General features: G+C 49.8%; 1 protein-coding gene across 1 annotated transcript in view; it reads right to left on the bottom strand.

The window, feature by feature from the left end:
- Positions 1–7,475: 7,475 nt before the first annotated feature.
- NCAN (neurocan) overlaps positions 7,476–20,680 on the bottom strand; it is an 81,804-nt gene continuing 68,599 nt past the window's right edge. The window contains exons 10-14 of the mRNA XM_060233090.1: positions 19,755–19,913; positions 17,945–18,027; positions 14,130–14,274; positions 9,164–9,346; positions 7,476–7,634 (exon numbers count right to left, since the gene is read on the bottom strand). Coding sequence (XP_060089073.1) covers positions 7,489–7,634; positions 9,164–9,346; positions 14,130–14,274; positions 17,945–18,027; positions 19,755–19,913 — 716 coding nt within the window. The 3' untranslated portion in view covers positions 7,476–7,488. The remainder of the gene's footprint in view (positions 7,635–9,163; positions 9,347–14,129; positions 14,275–17,944; positions 18,028–19,754; positions 19,914–20,680) is intronic.

The following is a 20,680-nucleotide window of genomic DNA, read 5'->3' as shown; positions in this document are numbered from 1 at the left end:
CTAACAAGCTTTATGGCAGTGGTGTCAAACATGCGGCCCAGGGCTGAATCCGGCCCCTGGAGGGTTCTTATCAGCCCCCCCCCCCCGAGCAACTGGCTGTCATCTGCTTCCTTCTCCCTCTCTCTTGCTTCCTTCTGCATCACAGCTTGCTTTGCAAGACTTGCTCAATCGCTCAGGAGCTACAGAGTAAAACCTCTATTTTCTCCATTTGCTGATGCGCCTCCCTTGGGGAGGAAGGGGGGGGGGGAGGCAGAGCTTGCTTTGCCAGGCTCTCTCAATCACACAGCAGAGCTACTGAGCCAAGCCTCTCTTCCTTCTATTGGCTGAGGCTCCTCCCCCTTCTGGTCCACTGGAGAAGGGAGGGAAAAGTCAGCGCTTCCTTTGCCCAATTCCCTGGATCCCAATGGAGAGATACAAAGAAAGCACCTTTAAGATCAAAGAGTGCTAATGTTTTAAGCATGTTTTATTATAAGCTTTAAAAATATTTAATTGTGCTTGTCTTTGTCCTTTATAAAGCTCATATCTCTGTTACTTAATCTTAAAGAGGCAGACACATGGCCCAGCCTGACAAGGTCTCATTTATGTCAGACCCGGCTCTCATAACAAATGAGTTCAATGCTCCTGGTTTATGGAGTATGAACTTTTAAGATTTGAGAGCCGACAAAGGAAGATTCGACTCTCAAATCAAGGTTTCCAGGGTGTACGCATTCAGGAGTCAAAACTAATGGTGGGAGCTTTAACCCTCAAACTCTTATATCAGGAGTGGCAAACTGCAGCCCGGGAGCCCCATGTGGCTCTTTCACACATATTGTGTGCCTCTCAAAGCCCCCACCATTCCTTTAGGAGAGCCAGCTTGGTGTGGAGAGCCAGTTTGGTGTAGTGGTTAAGTGTGCGGACTCTTATCTGGGAGAACCGGGTTTGATTCCCCACTCCTCCACTTGCACCTGCTGGAATGGCCTTGGGTCAGCCATAGGTATCACAGAGGTTGTCCTTGAAAGGGCAGCTGCTGTGAGGGCCCTCTCCAGCCCCACCCACCTCACAGGGTGTCTGTTATGGGGGAGGAAGGGAAAGGAGCTTGTGAGCCGCTCTGAGACTCTTCGGAGTGGAGGGCGGGATATAAATCCAATATCTTCTTCTTCTTCTTTAGCCGACTTGGAGAAGGCATTTCTCTTTTTAGTCACCCCATCAATGGCTTGGAGAATACATTTAAAGTTAAAGTTGCTTTCCTTCCTTCCTCCCTCCCTCCTCTCAAACATCTGACATTTATTCTGCATGGCTCTTACATTAAGCAAGCTTGGCCAGTCCTGACCCAGAGGGTAGCACTGCATCACAGCACAACCCCCCCTTTTTGTGGGCAGAAAGTGATGCCAGAGGGTGCGGAAAAGGGACTCTCCAGCTCCCTGATTCTCCAACCCCCGAGACCAAAGCAAGGGATGCAGGAGGTAGAGGAGGCGGCAGTGGAGGAAATGTGGGTGGCCAGATCCCTCCAAAACTGTTTGCTGAGCAAGCCTCAAAGGGAAGTGTGGGTCCGATCCAGCCCATTCATTTGCACATAGCAATTGGCTACAGGGCTTTTTTTTGTAGTGGGAACTCCTTTGCATATTAGGCCACATCCCCTGATGTAGCCAGTCCTCTTGGAGCTTACAGTAGGTCCTGTGCTAAGAGCCCTGTAAGCTCTTGGAGGACTGGCTACATCAGAGGTGGGTGGCCTAACATGCAAAGGAGTTCCTGCTACAGAAGAAGCCCCGGGCACAATGTCAGTTTGCACGCAGGATTCAGGCTGGGCAGCTTGACAGCTGAAAAATGACAGACAGTCTCTCTCTCTCTCTCCCCCCCCACCCCTTATTAAAAGGCTCATTTAAATGGAAATTCCCTGGGCGAAGGATTTTAATTGTATGTTGGGGAGACAGGTCTAGTCCAGGGTTTCAAATTAGCTGCGTGAAACAGACCATGGCGCAAAATCCCGCATCCTTCAGATGCCCCGCTGAGAAGCAGCAAAGAAAGAATAACAAGCGGGTGGTCTTAGGAACTGTTAAAAAAATTTTATTAAAATGTCCAGCAGTACAGAAACCGCAAAGGGTTTTTCTCCCTCCCTCCCACCCTCCCCCCTTTTTTGTTTTGGAGACACCACAAGGCTGGGGGGTGGGGGGGCAGGAGACACACAAGGAGGAATTCTGGACACTGCAGTTCTGGCGCAGAGGCATTAACTGTCACATTCCGCATGCGCTCACTCCTGCGCACACGGGTGAGCGCTCTCCCACAAACACACAGAAAAAACACCCAAGTTTCAAACACAATGTCTTGTCTTGTCAGCATAGAATAGCATTTTGTGTAGTAGGGAGAAGGGGCTGCATTTACATAGATGGGCATGGCACTTATGTCTGTTTCGCCAGTGGTGCAAATGTAAAGGTACCATTTGAAGCAGCTGATGCTCTTGTCCAGGGCTTTTTGGGTAGCGGAAATTCCTTTGCATATTAGGCCACGCCCCCCTGATGCAGCCAATCCCCCAAGAGCCTACAGGGCTCTTAGTACAGGGCCTCCTGTAAGCTCCAGAAAGATTGGCTACATCAGGGGGTGTGGCCTAATATGCAAAGGAGTTCCTGCTACAAAAAAAGCCCTAGTCTTGTCTCTCTGCCCATCAAGGGGGTCTTCAGGCTCTCAGAACAAGGGAGGATGTGGAGATCTCCAGTGGTTGCCAGCTCCAGGTTGGAAAATGCCTGGAGATGTGGGGGGAGGGGGAGCCTGTGGAGGGTGGGGTTTGGGGAGGGGAGGGATCTCTGTAGGGCATAATGCCGTACCATCCACCTTCCAAAGTAGGTGTTTTCTCCAGGGGAAATGATCTCTATTGTCTGGAGACTTCTTGCAGTTCCAGGAGCTCTCCAGCCACTACCTGGAGGTTGGCAATCCTCGGATGAATGCGTGGTGTGATGGAGACTCTGGATCCTGCTGGGTTTCTAAAAGCAGCTTCAGCTTCACGTGGCACTGATTTGGACAGTGTCCATGAGGGGGAGGGGAAGAGGATTTCATGAATGGTGGCAGGGGGGCAGTTACCAAAACAAGGCTTTTTTTGTAGCAGGAACTCCTTTGCATATTTGGTCACACACACCACAATGTAGCCAATCCTCCAAGAGCCTACAGGGCTTTTCGTACAGGGCCTACTGTAAACTCAAGGAGGACTGGCTACATCTGTGTGTGTGTGTGTGTGGCCAAATATGCAAAGGAGTTCCTGCTAAATAGTGTCTGAACAGATTGGTTCCACCCCCCCTCCCCCCAGGATCCAGTTTGGGGACATACAGGGCAGAAAATACTATTTAATGCTCACTAGGATGATCCAGTTCTGGATTTGTGAGCCTTTCATCTTGTCTGACTTGAAGTGTGTGTGTGAGGTTAATAGACAGGTCGGGGGTGGGGGGAATGTAGTTGCTCCCTTTCACTTTCTAGAACCAGAGGCCAGCAGCCCACATCTCGCAGCTTAAATTTTACTCCAGGCAAAGGCTTCTGAAGTCAACTTGGGGCTGTTTTAGGAGCCTCATGCCTGCTTTGAAAGCTGCTCTGGGCCCCAGACCTGCCCTCTCAGGAGCTGGCTGTAATATATTTATTGCATATATGTAGTAAATGGAACAGTCTCATCCCCCCTAATATCTGTGTGATCTAGTTTGGTCCTATTGGGTGGGACTCTTGTTTAGGCTTCCCAACCCTCCCGCCCTGGCGGGGGACCCCAGGATTTCCACCCTCTTCCCCTGCTCCCCAAAAAACACGGGGGAGGGGGGAACGGTGCCGGGGAGCATGGCAAGCCGCCCCATCCCGGAGCGGGCGAGGCCGCCGTGCCGCTGCTGCCCCCTCCCCGCCCACCGCAGCTGCTCCTCCGAGATGGGCCCAGGCTGAGCCCATCTCGGAGCAGCAGCCAAGAGGCGGCAGCAGCGCAGGCAAAACCAGGGGAGGGCGAAGGCAGGCCAGGAGCATGGCGAGCCGCGAATCTGGGCCCTTCTAGGACCTGGACTTGTGGCTCGCCATGCCCCCGGCCCGCCTCCACCCCCCCTCCGATTCCACCCCAGAGGCGGAACGGAGCGGGCGAGGCCGCCGCGCCGCTGCTGCCTCTTCTCCGCTCGTCGGGGCTGCTCCTCCGAGATGGGCTCAGGCTGAGCCCATCTCGGAGGAGCAGCCACGGCGAGCAGAGAAGAGGCGGCAGCGGCGCAGCGGTGTCGCCCGCTCCAAGACGGGGTGGTTGGCCATGCTCCCTGGCGCCGTTTCCCTCCTCTCCCCTAGCTCCACCCCAGTGTCTCCTGGCTCCACCCCCAAAGTCCCCAGATATTTCTGGGGTTGGACTTGGCAACCCTGCTCTTGTTTGTTTCCAGTTTTGTATGTTAGCTAAAGTCGTCGGAGTTGTCTTCTTGCAAATCACTGGCTGATTCTATGACCCAGCTTGTCTCTGCTGAATGGACCTGAAAATTGGTGCCTGAGTGAGTACTCCAATCTGGGAGCCCACAGCCAAAGGCGAGCATTACACTGAATTATGGCCTGGGCCCTTTCCTATTCCACCACTCCAAATGCTCCGTGTGGCACAGAGGATTAACCAACTCAAGGGCATTCGTTTGTCCTTCTGTGCGTCTGTATGGAAGGGGAGACGTATTTTCTGACTGTGATTCCTTTGCCAACCTTTGGGTGGTGCCTGTAGATCTCCTGGAACTTCAGCTATTCTCCAGACGGCAGTTCCCCTGGAGAAGAACCATTGCTTTGGAATGCAAAATCCATGGCATTCAACCCCAATGAAGTCCCTCCCCTCCCCAAACCCTGTCCGCTACAGGACCCCCCCCCCCAGTCTCCAGGAATTTCCCAACCCAGAGTTGGTAACCTTGTTCCCTGATGGATATTTTTGGGCCATTTCCAGGATGGACCAGCGGCCTCCAGCTCACCCAGCTTCTAAAAGGAGATAAGGGGAACTCACAGAGGAGGAAGACCATCCATGGATGGTGGGTTTCACCGTAAGGGTGCCAACACTGGATTTGGAAATTCCTGTAGATTTGAGAGTGAAACCACAATGTGTGTGATACTTATTCTAAGCACTGTACAAGAAATGCAATGCGCTTTCTAGCCAGCTGCAACATTTCAAAGGCATTCAACAGATATCTAGAAATTGCTACAGGCGATGTTCCTCTCGTCTACTGTAGAGTGGTGATTCTCCATTCTGAAATTTGGATCAATAGACCTTGAACTTTTGCAAGTATCCTCTTAATGTTATGGCTGATTGCAGTCTGCGGTGACACAGGCACGGATCATACACTGACTCGTTACAAGAACAGAAGACTGGTTTTGAAACAGGACGGGACACCAGGCACGTTTTCTACTTATCAAGTCAATCTTTTTGGACTGTATATGTTTCAGTGACGTTTGGCTAATCCCTTATTCCTGGATATGTCTGTATACCTTTGAAATTTTCCATAGAAAGTGCCTTCCTTTTCTTGTATAGTGCTTAGAACAATTATCACACACATGGATGTTTAAATATATCATTTTTATTCATTTGAAAAATCCTAATGGGTGACAGAATTGCCTTTAAGCTTCACGTTCTAGTTTTTCCCACATGGAGGTTGGCAACCTTAGCTTCAGGACTGTGTGTGGATTTGAACACAGGTCTAAGCGGTTCTAACCCAATACACTAACCCCTTACACCACACTGGTTCTGAGTCATGTTTCCCCTTTAAAGGATTAGGCTTGGAAGCCCTGAAATTCAGCCGCCCTACACAGCTCCCACTGGGTGCAAACTCCTTCCGAAGGTAGCTGTGATAAAGACCAGCCCTGCCACTATGCAATTTAGGCAATTGCCTAAGACGCTGGGCTCCCGGGGTACCAAACTGGTCACCGCCCATGAGACTGTGAACGCAGTCTTGAGGGCGGTGTGCTGCAGCAGTTCCTGGGACAGAGAGGCCAGATCTGGTCACTTTCCCCCTGCCTTTCCACCTGCTGCCAGAGAGGGCAATTTAGCAGCTGGCTCCCAATGATCTCCAGTGAGGGAAGTCAGCCCAGCCCAGCCCAGCCTCCCAGTTTCCTCCTCCATCGGAGCCACTTTCCACCCCCGCGTGAATTATGCAAAGCAAGCACTTTCCCTAATTTATTCCACATCGCTCTTGCACTGTTTTGCATAAAGAAATCTGGTTTTGCTGTCGGGGAGAGGGCAATGGAGATCACCTCTGGGAAGCTCCTTCGGTTATCTGAGGCTTTAGTACCGACTTCTAGACCAATATTAAAGGCCAGCGACTTGCTTTTGTCTGTCTGTAAAAGCTGAGATGTGGAGGGAGTGAAACTAGGGTTGCCAATTCAAGGTTGGTGAATTCCTGGATATTTGGGGGGGGAGCATGAGGAGGGGAGGGACTGCAACAGCGTATAATGCTGTGGAGTCCACCCTTCAAAGCAGTTCCTCCAAGGGAATAGTGGTTCCAGACCTCCAGGTTCCACCTGGAGGGTAAGAAGTACAATAAGAGAGGTCACTCCGGAAGACTAACAACATAAACCCGAAGGGTTCCTATGAGCCAAATTGCAATAATAATAAACATGCACTTATTAACTTATTACAAGAAAGACAGGCAAATACTACAATCCTCAATATATAGCCATTGAAACTCAGTCCCACGATAAAATACTCAGTTCATATGAATCATGTAGATTCTGGTAGTCAATGTATGCGGTCATGTTCCAATGTCATCCAACCCCATGAAAAAAACGTGTGTGCGACAGGGCAGCCGGTATTCCACTTCCTGTTTCATGAATTTCCTCAGGCATGGAATCAAAATTTTATTTCATAATATCAATGAAGACATAATTTCAATACATAATCTTATGAAGGACGAATTGTCTCCTGGCTGCCTTTCTTACAGGCAAATGCGCAGATGGCTTTTTCATGGGATTGAATGACACTGGAAGATGACGGTGTACATTGAATCTACTGGAATCTACATGATTCATAAGAACTGAGTATTTTATCACAGGACCGAGTTTCAACGGCTACATATTGAGGACTGAAGGATTTGCCTGTCTCTCTTGTAATAAATGTATGTTTGTTATTACAGTAATTTGGGCCCTTTGGGTTGATGTTGTTAGTCCACCTGGAGGGAGGTTGGCAGCCATAAGAACTGCACAGCCCATTTCTGGGAGATTGTGGGACATACATGCAGCCACGCTCCCTTAAGGACTGTCTTGTTGAAGGGAAGGTGCTCCTTACAGCAATGCCCTCCCCTCTTTTGCAAATCTGTACTTGTGCAGAAGAGCATTAAATTTTGCACATGTGCATTCCATTCCATACCTTACAGAGTCCTACGGCAGGGGCTAACAAAAAAAGAGAAGGAATGGGAGGGGGGGCAGGAAAGGCATCAACTATTCCATCCATCACACACGCAAGCCCCTTGCATCCTAGGTGGGCCCAAGGGAGGACGGGGGGAGTCAGGGAAAGGGGGGGGGGAGCAGGGATTTGTGCTTTCGTCTGGAGGGGCTGGTTTAAAAGTAGTTCCCGTCTTCCTCTGTCCAGTCCAACTTGGGGTGCTTCGAGTGTTTTCGCCGGTCCTTGCGGGATTTGTGGCGGTGGTGCTGATGATGCTGGTGGTGGTGGCGGTGGTGTCGCCGGGTTCTATGGGACCGTCTGGCTGTAGGGAGACAGAGCAGGAAGAGAGCTTTCGGGAACTGGGCAGCCGCTGTGGGACAAAGCCAACCCCGTCCTACCCCCCAAAGAGACTCCATGCAAAGGAAAGTTCAGGTGGGCAGTAGATTCAGGATGGACAAAAGGAAATAGAAGAGGAGGAGGAGATTAGATTTATACCCCACCCTTCACTCAGAGTCTCAGCGTGGTTTACAATCTCCTTTCCTACAGGGCCCTGGTATCTTCCAGCAAAGCATTCCACCAGGTCGGGGCCAGGACTGAAAAGATCCTGGTCCTCAATGAGCAGCTCATAATCTCCTTTATCTTCCTCCCCCACAACAGATACCCTGTGAGGTGGGTGGGGCTGAGAGGGCTCTCCCAGCAGCTGCCCTTTCAAGGACAACCCCTGCCAGAGCTCTGGCTGACCCAAGGCCATTCCAGCAGGTGCAAGTGGAGGAGTGGGGAATCAAACCCGGTTCTCCCAAATAAGAGTCCGCACACTTAACCACTACACCAAACTGGTTCTTTTTGCAGAAAAATCTCAGCAGGGACTCATTTGCATATTAGGTCACAGCCCTTGACACCAAGCCAGCTGGAACTGCATTCCTGCTAAAAAAAAAAAGCTTTTGTTAGAGGGATGTTGAGACTCACTTTTGAAAGTTGCCGGGTTTGAATCAAACCTGCTCCTCTTGGACTTTTTGTGTGTGTGTGTGGAGAGTATTTGCGTGTGTGTGCACATGTGAATGCCTAGAAGTCATAGCTGACTTCAGGAGACCCCTGGTGAGGCTGGGGCGGTTCAGAGAGGTGGCTTGCTATTGCCTGCCCCTGCCTCCCGACTGCTGGTAATCCTTGGAGGTCTTCATCCAAGTACTTGCCAGGGTCAGCCCTGCTTAGCTTCTGAGATCTGATGAGATTGGGCTTGCCTGGGCTATCCAGGTCAGGGCAACTTCATTTTTGAAGCAGTTTCTCTTCCCTTGTCCTGTTCCCCCCCCTCCAATTAAAACAAGTACATTTTCAATGCTATTTGTGCAACCATCACATGCAAATGGCGACGAAGAAACAAGCAAACAAGTTAGAGCAATAACAATAGCAGCGCAACTGAAATGAACCGAGACCAAACAAGAGGTGCTTTGCTGGATCAAGCCCAAGGGGGACCACTGTAGCGTCCTTTCCCCCAGTGGCTAGTCAGAGGCAGGGCTTTTTTTGTTGCAGGAGCTCCTTTGCATATTAAGCCACACCCCCTAATGTAGTCAATCCTCCTGGAGCTTACAGTAAGCCCTGTACTAAGCCCTGTAAGCTCTTGAAGGATTGGTTGCATCAGGGATACGTGGCCTAATATGCAAAGGAATTCCTGCCACAAAAAAAGCCCTGGTCAGATGCCTCAGGGAAACCCACAAACACAGCCCACTGGCAACAGAAACAGCCACTATTGGTCAGCCGTGGTTTGAAGGCTCGCTCAAGCTCTTCACACAGACCCTCTGGGACAGCCCAGACTTGACTGGGCATCAAAGTCACGTGGTTTCTTGGGACACTCACGTTTTGTGCAGAGGATTCTGGGCCGGTCCCACATCCCGTTGACGTGGCACTTAATGGTGGGCAGGTGCCTCTGGATGAATCCTTCCTTGCACTGGTAGCGTACTGTGGAATGGACACTGTACTTCTCCTTCTTCTTGCCTATGGGGTAGGCATTCTCGACTGAGGGAGGAGCCCCACACAGCACTGGAGAAGAGCACAAGAGAGGGAAGGGGCAGAAAAGACAACGTCTCAGATTATTATTATTACTATTAGTGCAAGTTGTGCCATCCAAATACAATCCCAGGCTGTGTTCTTTGTGTCCCTGGATCTTGTGCTAGTGTTGTGATATACAAATCATTTGTAGCTCTGTGGACAAAACAGTCCTGTTGCAAAGATTACGACAGTGTGTACAGACGCTGCCCGAGTGATTGCTGGAATGCTGAGGAGGGCAAAGGAGGGCCAAGGGGATCCAAAAGGCAGCCAGTGTTCTGCCTTGCCTACAGATGATCGACGAGGACATTCCTGAGTTCTTTTTCTATGCACTGGTAACTTTGCAAAGTGGGAAGGACCTCCACTTTGGCTTTCTCAGTTTCGAAGAAGAAGATTATATTGAATTTATATCCTGCTTTCCACTCCGAATCTCAGAGTGGCTCACAATGTCCTTTGCCTTCCTTCCCCACAACAGACACCCTATGAGGTGGGTGGGGCTGAGAGAGCTCTCTCAGAAGCTGCCCTTTCAAGGACAGAGTCTCAGAGCAGCCTACAATCTCCTTTACCTTCCTCTTCCACAACAGACACCCTGTGAGGTAGGTGGGGCTGAGAGAGCTTTCCCAGAAGCTGCCCTTACAAGGACAACTCTGCAAGAGCTATGGCTGACCCAAGGCCATTCCAGCAGCTGCAAGTGGAGGGGGGAGGGAAATCAAACCCGGTTCTCCCAGATAAGAGTCCACACACTTAACCACTACACCAAACTGGCTGTTTGCAAACTCTGCTGCTCTGCTATATGGCTTTTAGTTGGTACCTGCAGAATCATGGACGTTATTTCTTCCTATAATATTGTTTCAGAGTTAGATGGCCATTGCCAGCCTCTGTGTAGCACTGGCTTGTCAGTCCCCAGCAGAGGAACTCCTGGTTTGGCAGGCTTTTTCCCACCCCCAGTCAGATGGCCAGTGGGGGGAAGCCCCGCCCCAACAGCCTCCAGGTGCCTTCAAACCTTGGAAGACTTAAGAAGACTCTGGGAACAGCTTGCTTCTGGAAAGGTGTGTGTGCCTTTAAATCTTTCAGCCAGGCTGAATGGGGGCAGGGCGAGCCTGCAGAACAACGTGCCCGTTGAAAGGGAAAGAGCCCAGAACCTCAGATTGTTTTCCAGTTCCTTAAGAAGCCATTTGCTCACTTAAATAGTAACCTCTGGTTTCCCTGTGTTAGTCTGATGAACCGGGTTGAGTATAGAGCAGTCAACAACTCCCATGGCAAGTAAATTGCCCCAATGAGATCAGAAAGTGTGTGCTTCCAAACTGTGTTTATTTTGGCTGCTGTGTGCCTCTGTGTGTGTGTGTGAGAGAGAGAGAGAGAGAGAGAAAGAGAGTGGAAGTGGAAGTGCAGCCAGCTGCTTGGGGAACGAGGAAACAGACTGTATTCAGGGGAACTGCACTGCTGCGCTTTTATTTATTTATTTTATGGAATGGGAAAGTCTCCCGGCCCCACCCCCAAAGTTCCCAGGTATTTTCTGAGTTAGAAGAAGAAGAAGATATTGGATTTATATCCCGCCCTCCACTCCGAAGAGTCTCAGAGCGGCTAACAATCTCCTTTCCCTTCCCCCCCACAACAGACTCCCTGTGAGGTAGATGAAGATATTGGATTTATATCCCGCCCTCCACTCCGAAGAGTCTCAGAGCGGCTCACAATCTCCTCTCCCTTCCTCCCCCACAACAGACACCCTGTGAGGTGGGTGGGGCTGAGAGGACTCCCACAGCAGCTGCCCTTTCAAGGACAACCTCTGCCACGGCTATGGCTGACCCAAGGCCATTCCAGCAGGTGCAAGTGGAGGAGTGGGGAATCAAACCCGGTTCTCCCAGATAAGAGTCCGCACACTTCACCACTACACCAAACTGGCTCTCCTAGTGCAACCCTAGTGCAGCAGCCCCAGACTTCCTTGAGGGTCTCCCATCCAAATAATAACCAGGGCTGACCTCTAGCTTTTGAGATCTGATGAGATCAGGCTAGCCTGGGCTATCCAGGTCAGGGCATCCTGTACTATACTATGAAGATCTATCAGTGTAGCGATTATGTTGAAAGATGAGTACAATTTACGGGGGGAGCAGAAAAACGGCACGAAAATAGTGTTGCGGGTTTGACTTTGCACAAAGGTTCAAACCTAATATGAAGGGGTTCACGTTGAAAGAGCAGCTATTCAAGACATACTTTAATTGAGGCCTTGAGGATGCAGGTAGGAATATCCACACTTAAGGAGGCTTGATCCTCAGACATTAACAGAATCCTCTTCCATTAACTGAAGTGATGCCCCATTTGTAGAGTATACTGGTATGGAGAGTTATGGCTTTAGAAATCTAATCTGTTTGGAGTCGCCAGTTCTGGGCTACAGCGTTTTGGGAGGAGGGGGGGAGGAGGAAAGATTTGCATATTTAATTAACGGCTGTTATCAGAACCGATACATCATTAGGCCTTTACCAGCAGGGAATTGGAAGGCATATTTCTTTTTCGTTTGTCGTGAACAGCTGGAGGTTAATGTAACTTTCCAGATAAAGAAAGGACACTTAATAGTTTTTAATGGCCGCTTTTCCAAGCAAATTAAAGTGAAGGAATTGGAGCGGGGAGGAGGGGACCCAGAGTACGAGGTGGATATTTTGCCACTTACAGTGTCGGCATGCCCCGAGGCAGTGAAATTAAGATCCCAGAGTGGGCACAGGCGGGCTTAGCAAATGCTTGATTATGCAAAATCACAGCCTTAATTCATTACTTTCTCCCCCTTCCCCACACCCACACCAGCCACATTCTGGTTTCTGCAGTTACAGAGGAGAATCTCCAACATGGGAACAAGATTTTTTTTTCTCAAACCATCCTGTTTCATGCACCCCCTTTTCCCCCCAGGCACTGAAAACGATCTGGGGAACATCTGCAGGATGAAAGGAAAGTGGCAGCTTGCAAGGTGTGTGGCCAATCAATCTCATTTTCAAAGGCATAAGATGAGTCAATATGGTACACATGCAGAAACGAGCACACAGGCCGGTAATATTAGTCTCAAAGCAATCTCCCCCTACCCTCCCTAATCACCCTTTTTTTATTCTCAGAAGACCTCTCAGCAAATCTCCCAGTGAAACTCAAACTGCTCTGCTAAGCTCTCTGAGTCTCTTTCCTCACCATTACTACTGAGATTAGGACATCCAGTTTCGTGGCCTTCTGCTATGCTGTAATTCAAGTGTGGGCCAAGAAGAGTGTGGTACGGAACTCAAGAATTCTGTAATTTGACTGTGGTTCACGGGGCGGAGAAAGTGGATAGAGAATTTTCCTCCCTCTCCCAAAATACTAGGATTTGGGGGTATCCAATGAACTTGATAAGGAGATTCAGGAGGGACAAAAGAAAATACTTTTTTTTTTTTTTTGCCCAGTGAGAGACTAAAATGTAACATTTTCTGCCGGGGGGATGTAGTAATGACTTTAACAGGGGAATAGAGAGATTCATTGAGAAGAGATCTATCAGTAGGTACTAGCCAAATGACTAAAGGGAAGCTCCACATTCAGAGGCAGTCAGCCTCTGAATCCCTGAGCCAGGAGCAGGGCTTTTTTGGGCAGGAGCGCACAGAAGCAGACTTCCGCTTGCGCTGGCCAGGGCTCCAGCTGGCACACTGAGGAAGGCAACTTTAAATGCCTCCCTGATGGCTTCAGACTTCCCCAGCATGTCCACTGCGGCAGGCGTGCTGGGGAAGGCCCAGGAGGAGCTCCTGCTAGGCTTTTTGTACAAAAAAGGCCCTGGGCAGGAGGCAACATCAGGGGAAGGCCTTGTCCTCTATGACGTTGACGGCCATTCAGGGGAACAGGTTGGCCACAGTGTGAGACAGAATGCTGGACCAGATGGACCACTGGTCTGATCCAGCAGGGCTCTTCTTATGTTCTCATGAATTCTGAAGCTGAATGCAGTTATCCATCATACAGAAGAAGAAGACTGCAGATTTATACCCCACCCTTCTCCCTGAATCAGAGACTCAGAGCAGCTTACAGTCTCCTATATCTTCTCCCCCAACAACAGACACTCTGTGAGGTGGGTGGGGCTGAGACGGTTCTCCCAGCAGCTGCCCTTTCAAGGACAACCTCTGCCAGAGCTATGGCTGACCCAAGGCCATTCCAGCGGCTGCAAGTGGAGGAGCGGGGAATCAAACCCTGTTCTCCCAGATAAGAGTCCGCACGCTTAACCACTACACCAAACTGGCTGTCATTGTCAATGATGCTGGAGCAGCTATGTAGTGTTGCCAGTTTCCAGGCTGAGGATAGTGAAGAATTCCAGATTATGGAGATCAGTCCCACTGGAAGAAATGGCAACTTTGGAAAGGGGACTCTACGGCATCACATGTCTGCTGAGCTCCCTTCCCAAGATCTGCCCTTCCCAAGGTCTGCCTCCAAATCTCCAGAAATTTCCCAGGTCAGCACTGTCTACCTACCACATGGTTAAGAGTGACGTGTTTCTATCAGGGCCGGCAAAGTGCAGGGAGGGAAAGGCAGCTCTGGACGTGCATGCATTCAGACTGAGGGTCCAGCTGTTGTATACACCCCTTTGGAGCTGCTTTGATGAACCATCAGTTGCAATACCACTCTCTGGCCACCTGCTGTGGTGGCACTGTGGTGCAGAAGAGCAGCTTCTTCCTTCAACATAGTGGCACATAGCACAATCAAAACTTTGGTGGAATTGCATTAGGCATACCCTGCTTGGGCATTCTCCCCTTCACTCTGCTCAGAGTTTGTTAGCTTGGTTTACCTGTGTCCTTCTTGCAGACGTACGGGAGGTTGTAGTTGCACGGGACATCATTCCACTTGCCAGTCTCATGGGATACCAGCACCACACAGTCCTCGCCACCCGCAAAGAAGTTGTCTGGCTGGTTTTCTTGCCAGTTCTCATATTGCTGGAGGGAGCAGCAGAACACAGAAATGGAGTTAGGTGAAGGAGAAGAAGAGGAGGAAGAGAAGAAGAAGAGAAAGAGGAGAAGAGGAGAAGAGAAGAAGAGGAGGACATTTGGATTTATACCCTGCCCTTTACTTGGCCTCTCAGAGTGGCTTACAATCTCTTTTACCTTCTTCCCCCAGAACAGACATTCTGTAAGAGAGGTGGGACTGAGAGAGCTTTGAGAGAACTACTCTTCAGAGAACACCTCTATGACTAACCTAAGGTCACCCAGAAGCTGCATGTGGAGGATTGGGGAAACAAGCCCAGTTTTCCAGATTAGGGTCCACTGCTCTTAACCACTACACCAAACGGATTCTCCCTGAACCCTGGACATCTGTCTGTCCAGAGTTACCACCACTACTTGGCTATTCACTTGTTTGCCACAAGGTCAGGCCACAGCGATCCCCATTCTGATCATATCTAGGTTAGATTATTACTATAAATAAACTCTGTGTGGAGCTGCCTTGGAACACTGTTTGGCAGAAACTTCTGTTGGTTCGAAAGCAACTATGAAACGCCCGACTGGTAAAGATAAGTGGGAATGGATCTTATTTGTGTTGTGAGACTGTATCCTTGCACAAATCTAATATCGTTAAAGTTCTGAATAATATGGGACCGAGCAGGGCTTTTTTTTTGGTAGCAGGAACTACTTTGCAACCCCTGAGGTAGCCAATCCTCCAAGAGCTTACAGGGCTCTTAGTACAAGGCCTACTGTAAACTCCAGGAGGACTGGCTACATCTGGGGGTGTGGGCTAATATGCAAAGGAGCTTCTGCTACAAACAAAAGCCCTGGGACCAAGATATCTCACATGACTGCTTACTCCCCTATGAACCCTGCCAGGCAATTTCCAGAGGCCCACCTCTGTCTGCTGCATCCATCTTCTGAAATATGGTGGGCAGATACCTGAGAGAGGGCCTTTTTGGTTGTAGCTCCCTGCCTGTGGAACTCCCTCCCTGCACCTGCTCACTTCTGACCTTTCTGGTGCCAGATGAAGCTATTTTTTGCTTTTCTGGATCCATCAGCTGTGCGTCTTTGTTCCCTGCCTGTATATTTCTAAATCCTGGTTTAGGAAATAAATGGGGGTGGGGGGGACATTTGCTGGGGAGAACCAGTGGAGTGGAGGGAGGGGTATGTCAAACCTTTTCAATCATCCACCCCCCAAAAAACACTTCCATAACCAGGCCTTGAATTCAGCAGGAAGTCACAGGAGCACAGCTCCTGAACCTTTCTGATGCCCCCCTCCTCTCGACCTACCTACCTTGTCCATTGAATAGTAGGTGCAGCTGCATAACAATCTCTGGATTAGGAGAGTGGGCAGCCGGGCAGCCACCAGGAGCTTTGCCACACCCCCTGCAGCCCTCATTGATCCCTGGAGAACCCTTTCTCCACTTCTTATGTAATTTTGGGCAGCAGGTGGCTTGCTGGCCTTTTGACTGGGAGCGGGGGGGGGGGGAGAGCCAAGGAGAGCCCCAGGTGAGGAAGGCCTGCTTGGCCTAGCTGGATCTCTAGTCAGCCCAAGCAGGCCTCGCTCGCCTGGGGCTTTCCATTCTTTTGTCAGGTTGCTTTTGACTGGTGGAGGGGCGGGGGAGCATATGCTAATGAGTTATGCTAATGAGCTCCACCACCTATTTTTTTTACAAAATGACCCCAGCCCATAACTTTAATCCTTGGATTATCTATTGATACTTGACTGTTATCATTTTGTATATATTTTATTTGTGGTTTGGTTAGAATGGGAAGCCATTTAATGATTCTATTGGTAACAGATTTCATGAGACATCCTGAGAAGCAATACTCCCTCTAAGCTGTGGAGCCTTGTGAGCAAAAATTCTACTTCTTGAGCTGCTGGCATTACAGTTGTGAGCTACTGCATAAATTAGCTTGCGCTGGGGCCATTTTTCCTGAGCCAAGACAAAAATATGCGAGCCATAGTCTGAAAAACTGTTAGCTAGCTCGAACTAACTCAGTTTAGAGGGAACACTGCTGAGAACTAGGGTTGCCAAGTCCAATTCAAGAAATATCTGGGGACTTTGGGGGTGGAGCCAGGAGACATTGAGGTGGAGCCAGAAGACCTTAGGGGTGGAGCCAAGATCAAGGCTGTGACAAGCATAAATGAACTCCAAAGGGAGTTCTGGCCCTCACATTTAAAGGGACAACACACCTTTTCAATGCCTTCCTTCCATAGGAAATAATGGATAGGGGCACCTTCTTTTTGGGCTCATAGAATTGGACCCCCGGTCCAATCTTTTTGAAACTTGGGGGGTATTTTGGGGAGAGGCACTAGATGCTATACTGAAAATTTGGTGCCTCTACCCCAAAAAACAGCCCCCCGCAGAGCCCCAGATACCTGCAGATCAATTCTCCATGATTTTCTATGGGAATAAATCTCCATAGGGAATAATAGAGTTCCCAGCAGACATTTCCCTCCCCTCCCCCCGCTTTCTGACGACCCTGAAGCTGGGGGAGAGCCTCTAAACTGGGGGATCCCCTGCCCCCACCTGGGGATTGGCAACCCTACTGAGAACTAAGGGAGTATAGTTCAGACAGCTGGTTGTGCCATTCCTGAAAGGGGCCCAAATCAAGAATACACTGCTTTCAGGCACAACAACACAGCAATAAGAGTAATTTAGTGGTAGCCAGTCATACACAACACAACAAAACACTAATTCCAAATATACATTCCAAATATATGGATACACGAATTCCAGAAATGAGTTCTAAATATATATGGACAATGGTGGTCGATCCAAAGTGCACTGTTTCAAATCTTCATCAGGTCCAAAGATGAACGGATAAATATATAGTCTTCGTATCACTTTGAAATGGGACTTTAACCTGGACTCCAGAGAGCTTGCAATCTTAATAATTGTTATCACTTTGGGAGTGGGGCCAAAGCAGGTTCCAAAGAGCTTGTAAACTTACAAACAAGAACTTGTGGTTGTATGGGAATAACCGCAAACATTCACCCGTAGCCGAAGTCTACACTAATTACACGGAAAGATTCTCCCCCTGAAAAGGGAGCAGGTGAGATCAGAGGTGCTTTCTCCCATGGAAAGTGCCCAGAGAGGTGGTAGTAGACTCCCTTGGCAAATGGAAGATCCCCTGTTCAGTTACTGGCCTCTCGGATTTTGGGCATACTGGTCATGTGCTCTTAGGATGCCAATCCCCAGGTGGGAGCAGGGGATCCCCCGTTCCGGAGGACCTCCCCCCACTTCAGGTCATCAGAAAGCAGGGGGGGGAGGGTAGCATCCAGTGCCCTTCCTCAAAACACCCTCCAGATTTCAAAAAGATTGGACCAGGGGGTTCAATTCTATGAGCCCCCCCAAAAAAGGTGCCCCTATCCTTCATCATTTCCAATGGAGGGAAGACATTTAAAAGGTGTGCGGTTCTTTAAATGTGAGAGCCAGAACTCCCTTTGGAGTTCAATTATGCTTGTCACAACCTTGCTCCTGGCTCCACCCCCAAAGTCTCCTGGCTCCACCCCCAAAGTCTCCTGACTCCACCCCCAAAGTCTCCTGGCCCCACCCCCAAAGTCCTCAGATATTTCTTGAATTGGACTTGGCAACCCTATGTGCTCTGCTACAGAGCTCTGTTGCCACAGCCTAATTTCTCCTGTCTGAATGCCTACCAATCCCGTGTTATCTGTCCACTGAAAATCCTGTTCCACGATGCGGTCGTTGAGTCCAATCCATGTGTTCTCATGTCCGAAACCTGAATAGGAGGGAGGTAGATGCATCATTAGTTCCCATTTCCTGGAGAGTGTGTGCTTCTTGCTGCCCTGCCTATCCCACCCCAAAGTCATTTTACTGGTTCTCGATTACCCTGACACAAGAACTGGAACTTTTCTGTTGGAGTGGTAAAAAAAGGTAAAGATATTCCCCTGTGCAAGCACCAGTCACTCCCGACTCTGGGGTGACGTTGCTTTCACAACATTTTCACGGCAGACTTTTTATGGGGTGGTCTTCCATTGCCTTCCCCAGTCATCTACGCTTCCCCCCAGCAAGCTGGGTACTCCTTTTACCGACCTCAGAAGGATGGAAGGCTGAGTCAACCTGGAGCCGGCTACCTGAAACCAGCTTCTGCTGGGATCGAACTCAGGTCGTGAGCAGAATGTTCAGACTGCAGTACTGCAGCTTTACCATTCTGCGCCACGAGCAGATTCATGTCCGCTGGTAAATCTGGCCCAAGCAAAAATAGCTCTCTGCCAGAAAGTAGTTACTGAGCACTGTGTTAAGTTTTCAGTCTCAAGCAAGTTTCAAATCCTGGTTTTCCATAATGTTGTAATTTAGTTTTGAGACTTAACTGAATGTCATGTTTTGTTTTGTTTTTTTAGTATTTTTGTGTATTTTAATGTACATGTGTGTTTGCATCTGGAAGCCATGGCGACCTCTGGTGACTGATTCCTCCTGGAGGTTATTGAAAGAGATGGCTGAATGAAGCCTGCCCCGTCTCCCGACTGCTGATATTCCACGCAGGTCTCCCATCCAAGTACTTGCCAGAGTTGACCCTGCTTAGCTTCTGAGATCTGATGAGATTGGGCTTGTCTGGGCTATCCAGGTCAGGGCTCCAAATGTTATGTTTACATTGGGAAATTCCAGTATCTGCTATGGATCTTCCCCACTCAGGAAGCAAGGACAGCGGACTTTGTTCCCTGACCAGATGAATGTGATTTAAGGCAACTGGGGGGAGCCTGGGGAGTGGGAACTGTCACGTGAGCCATGATGTCAGTTCTGAGAAAACCTGGAAGTGACGTTGAGTAGATCTAGGAATCACTAGGAACTCTATGGTAAAACAACAGAGTTTCTGGTGATTACTAGGGCTACCCAAGGTTGCCAGCTACCTCCCAGCAACCAGTATTGCCAGGGAAACAGGCCTAGGCTTGCATTGCTGGCAACACGGCAACATCACTTGCAGCAATGCAGGGACACTCTGGTATTTGGGCAAAAACTCTATGGTAGAAGTCATTTTTACCACAGAGGTTTTGCCCAAATACCAGAGCGTCCCCACATTGCCATAAAAAGGATGATGTCACTGTGCCTGAATTGACGTCGCTGGCAACACAGGCTGAAAGTCACCAATTGGTCAGGTGATCAATGTTGGGGGAGGGCCAAAATTACCCAATGTCACTTCCGGGGTTTCCCTGGAAATGACATCACAGCACGTACAATGCCAACAGTTTTCTCCCACTGCTGCTTGGATCCTGGGGTGTCACTGGGTGGCACCCAAGCACCGCTTGGTAGGAATGTTCCTGTTGTTACGATCATCGGACTTTGAGTCAAAATGGTGTGAAAAAACACCAAAAAAGGTTGGTGGAACAAAAATGCTCACTGTGAAGACCAATGAAATGAAAAACAGAGAAACTTTCGGCCTCTCTCTTGGTTCTGAAATTTGGCATCATAACCCTCCCCACCCATCCCACTCCCAGGTCACCAGCCTACTGTTAATGAAGTTATGCTCCTCCCACGAGTGGATGCTGGTTAGGTGACCGGACCGACGACGACAGTCCCTTTCGGCGTCTTCCCAGGAGCGGCGGTGAGCGAAGTAGCGATAGCAGTGGCCCTGGAACTTGTGCCAGTTGTGGTCACAGCCCTCCGTGTCTGGGGAAGGGGGAGAAGAAGGGAAAGAAATTGCCTTTGAAGAAACAGGTCCTTGGTCTGAACTAAAGGGGCAATTCATGGCTAAACATGCTGGTGTCTGCTGATGAGGATGATCAGGGGCCTGGGCTGGCCCTGCCACTGGGCAAACTAAGTGATTACCTAGGGCACTAGCTTTCTGGGGGCACCAAATTGGGTGCCCTCATGTGACGCAGTTGTGTTATCAGTGCAAGGGGGAGGTGCCAGAAGTCAGCTTTGCCTAGGGTGTCAGATAGTCTAGGAATGGCCCTGCAGGGACTTGGAGACCAAGCCCTCTGAGGAAAGAAGAAGAAGAAGAAGATGTTATTGGATTTATATCCCGCCCTCCACTCCGAAGAGTCTCAGAGTGGCTCACAATCTCCTTTACCTTCCTCCCCCACAACAGACACCCTGTGAGGTGGGTGGGGCTGGAGAGGGCTCTCACAGCAGCTGCCCTTTCAAGGACAACCTCTGCCAGAGCTCTGGCTGACCCAAGGCCATTCCAGCAGGTGCAAGTGGAGGAGTGGGGAATCAAACCCGGCTCTCCCAGATAAGAGAGCTCTGGCTGACCCAAGGCCATTCCAGCAGGTGAAAGTGGAGGAGTGGGGAATCAAACCCGGTTCTCCCAGATAAGAGAGCTCTGGCTGACCCAAGGCCATTCCAGCAGGTGAAAGTGGAGGAGTGGGGAATCAAACCCGGTTCTCCCAGATAAGAGAGCTCTGGCTGACCCAAGGCCATTCCAGCAGGTGAAA

Source organism: Heteronotia binoei, chromosome 2, assembly GCF_032191835.1.
Source record: "Heteronotia binoei isolate CCM8104 ecotype False Entrance Well chromosome 2, APGP_CSIRO_Hbin_v1, whole genome shotgun sequence".
NCBI classification, from domain to species: domain Eukaryota; kingdom Metazoa; phylum Chordata; class Lepidosauria; order Squamata; family Gekkonidae; genus Heteronotia; species Heteronotia binoei.
The sequence above is the reverse complement of the archived record's forward strand: the minus strand, read 5'-3'. Positions and strand labels throughout refer to the sequence as shown.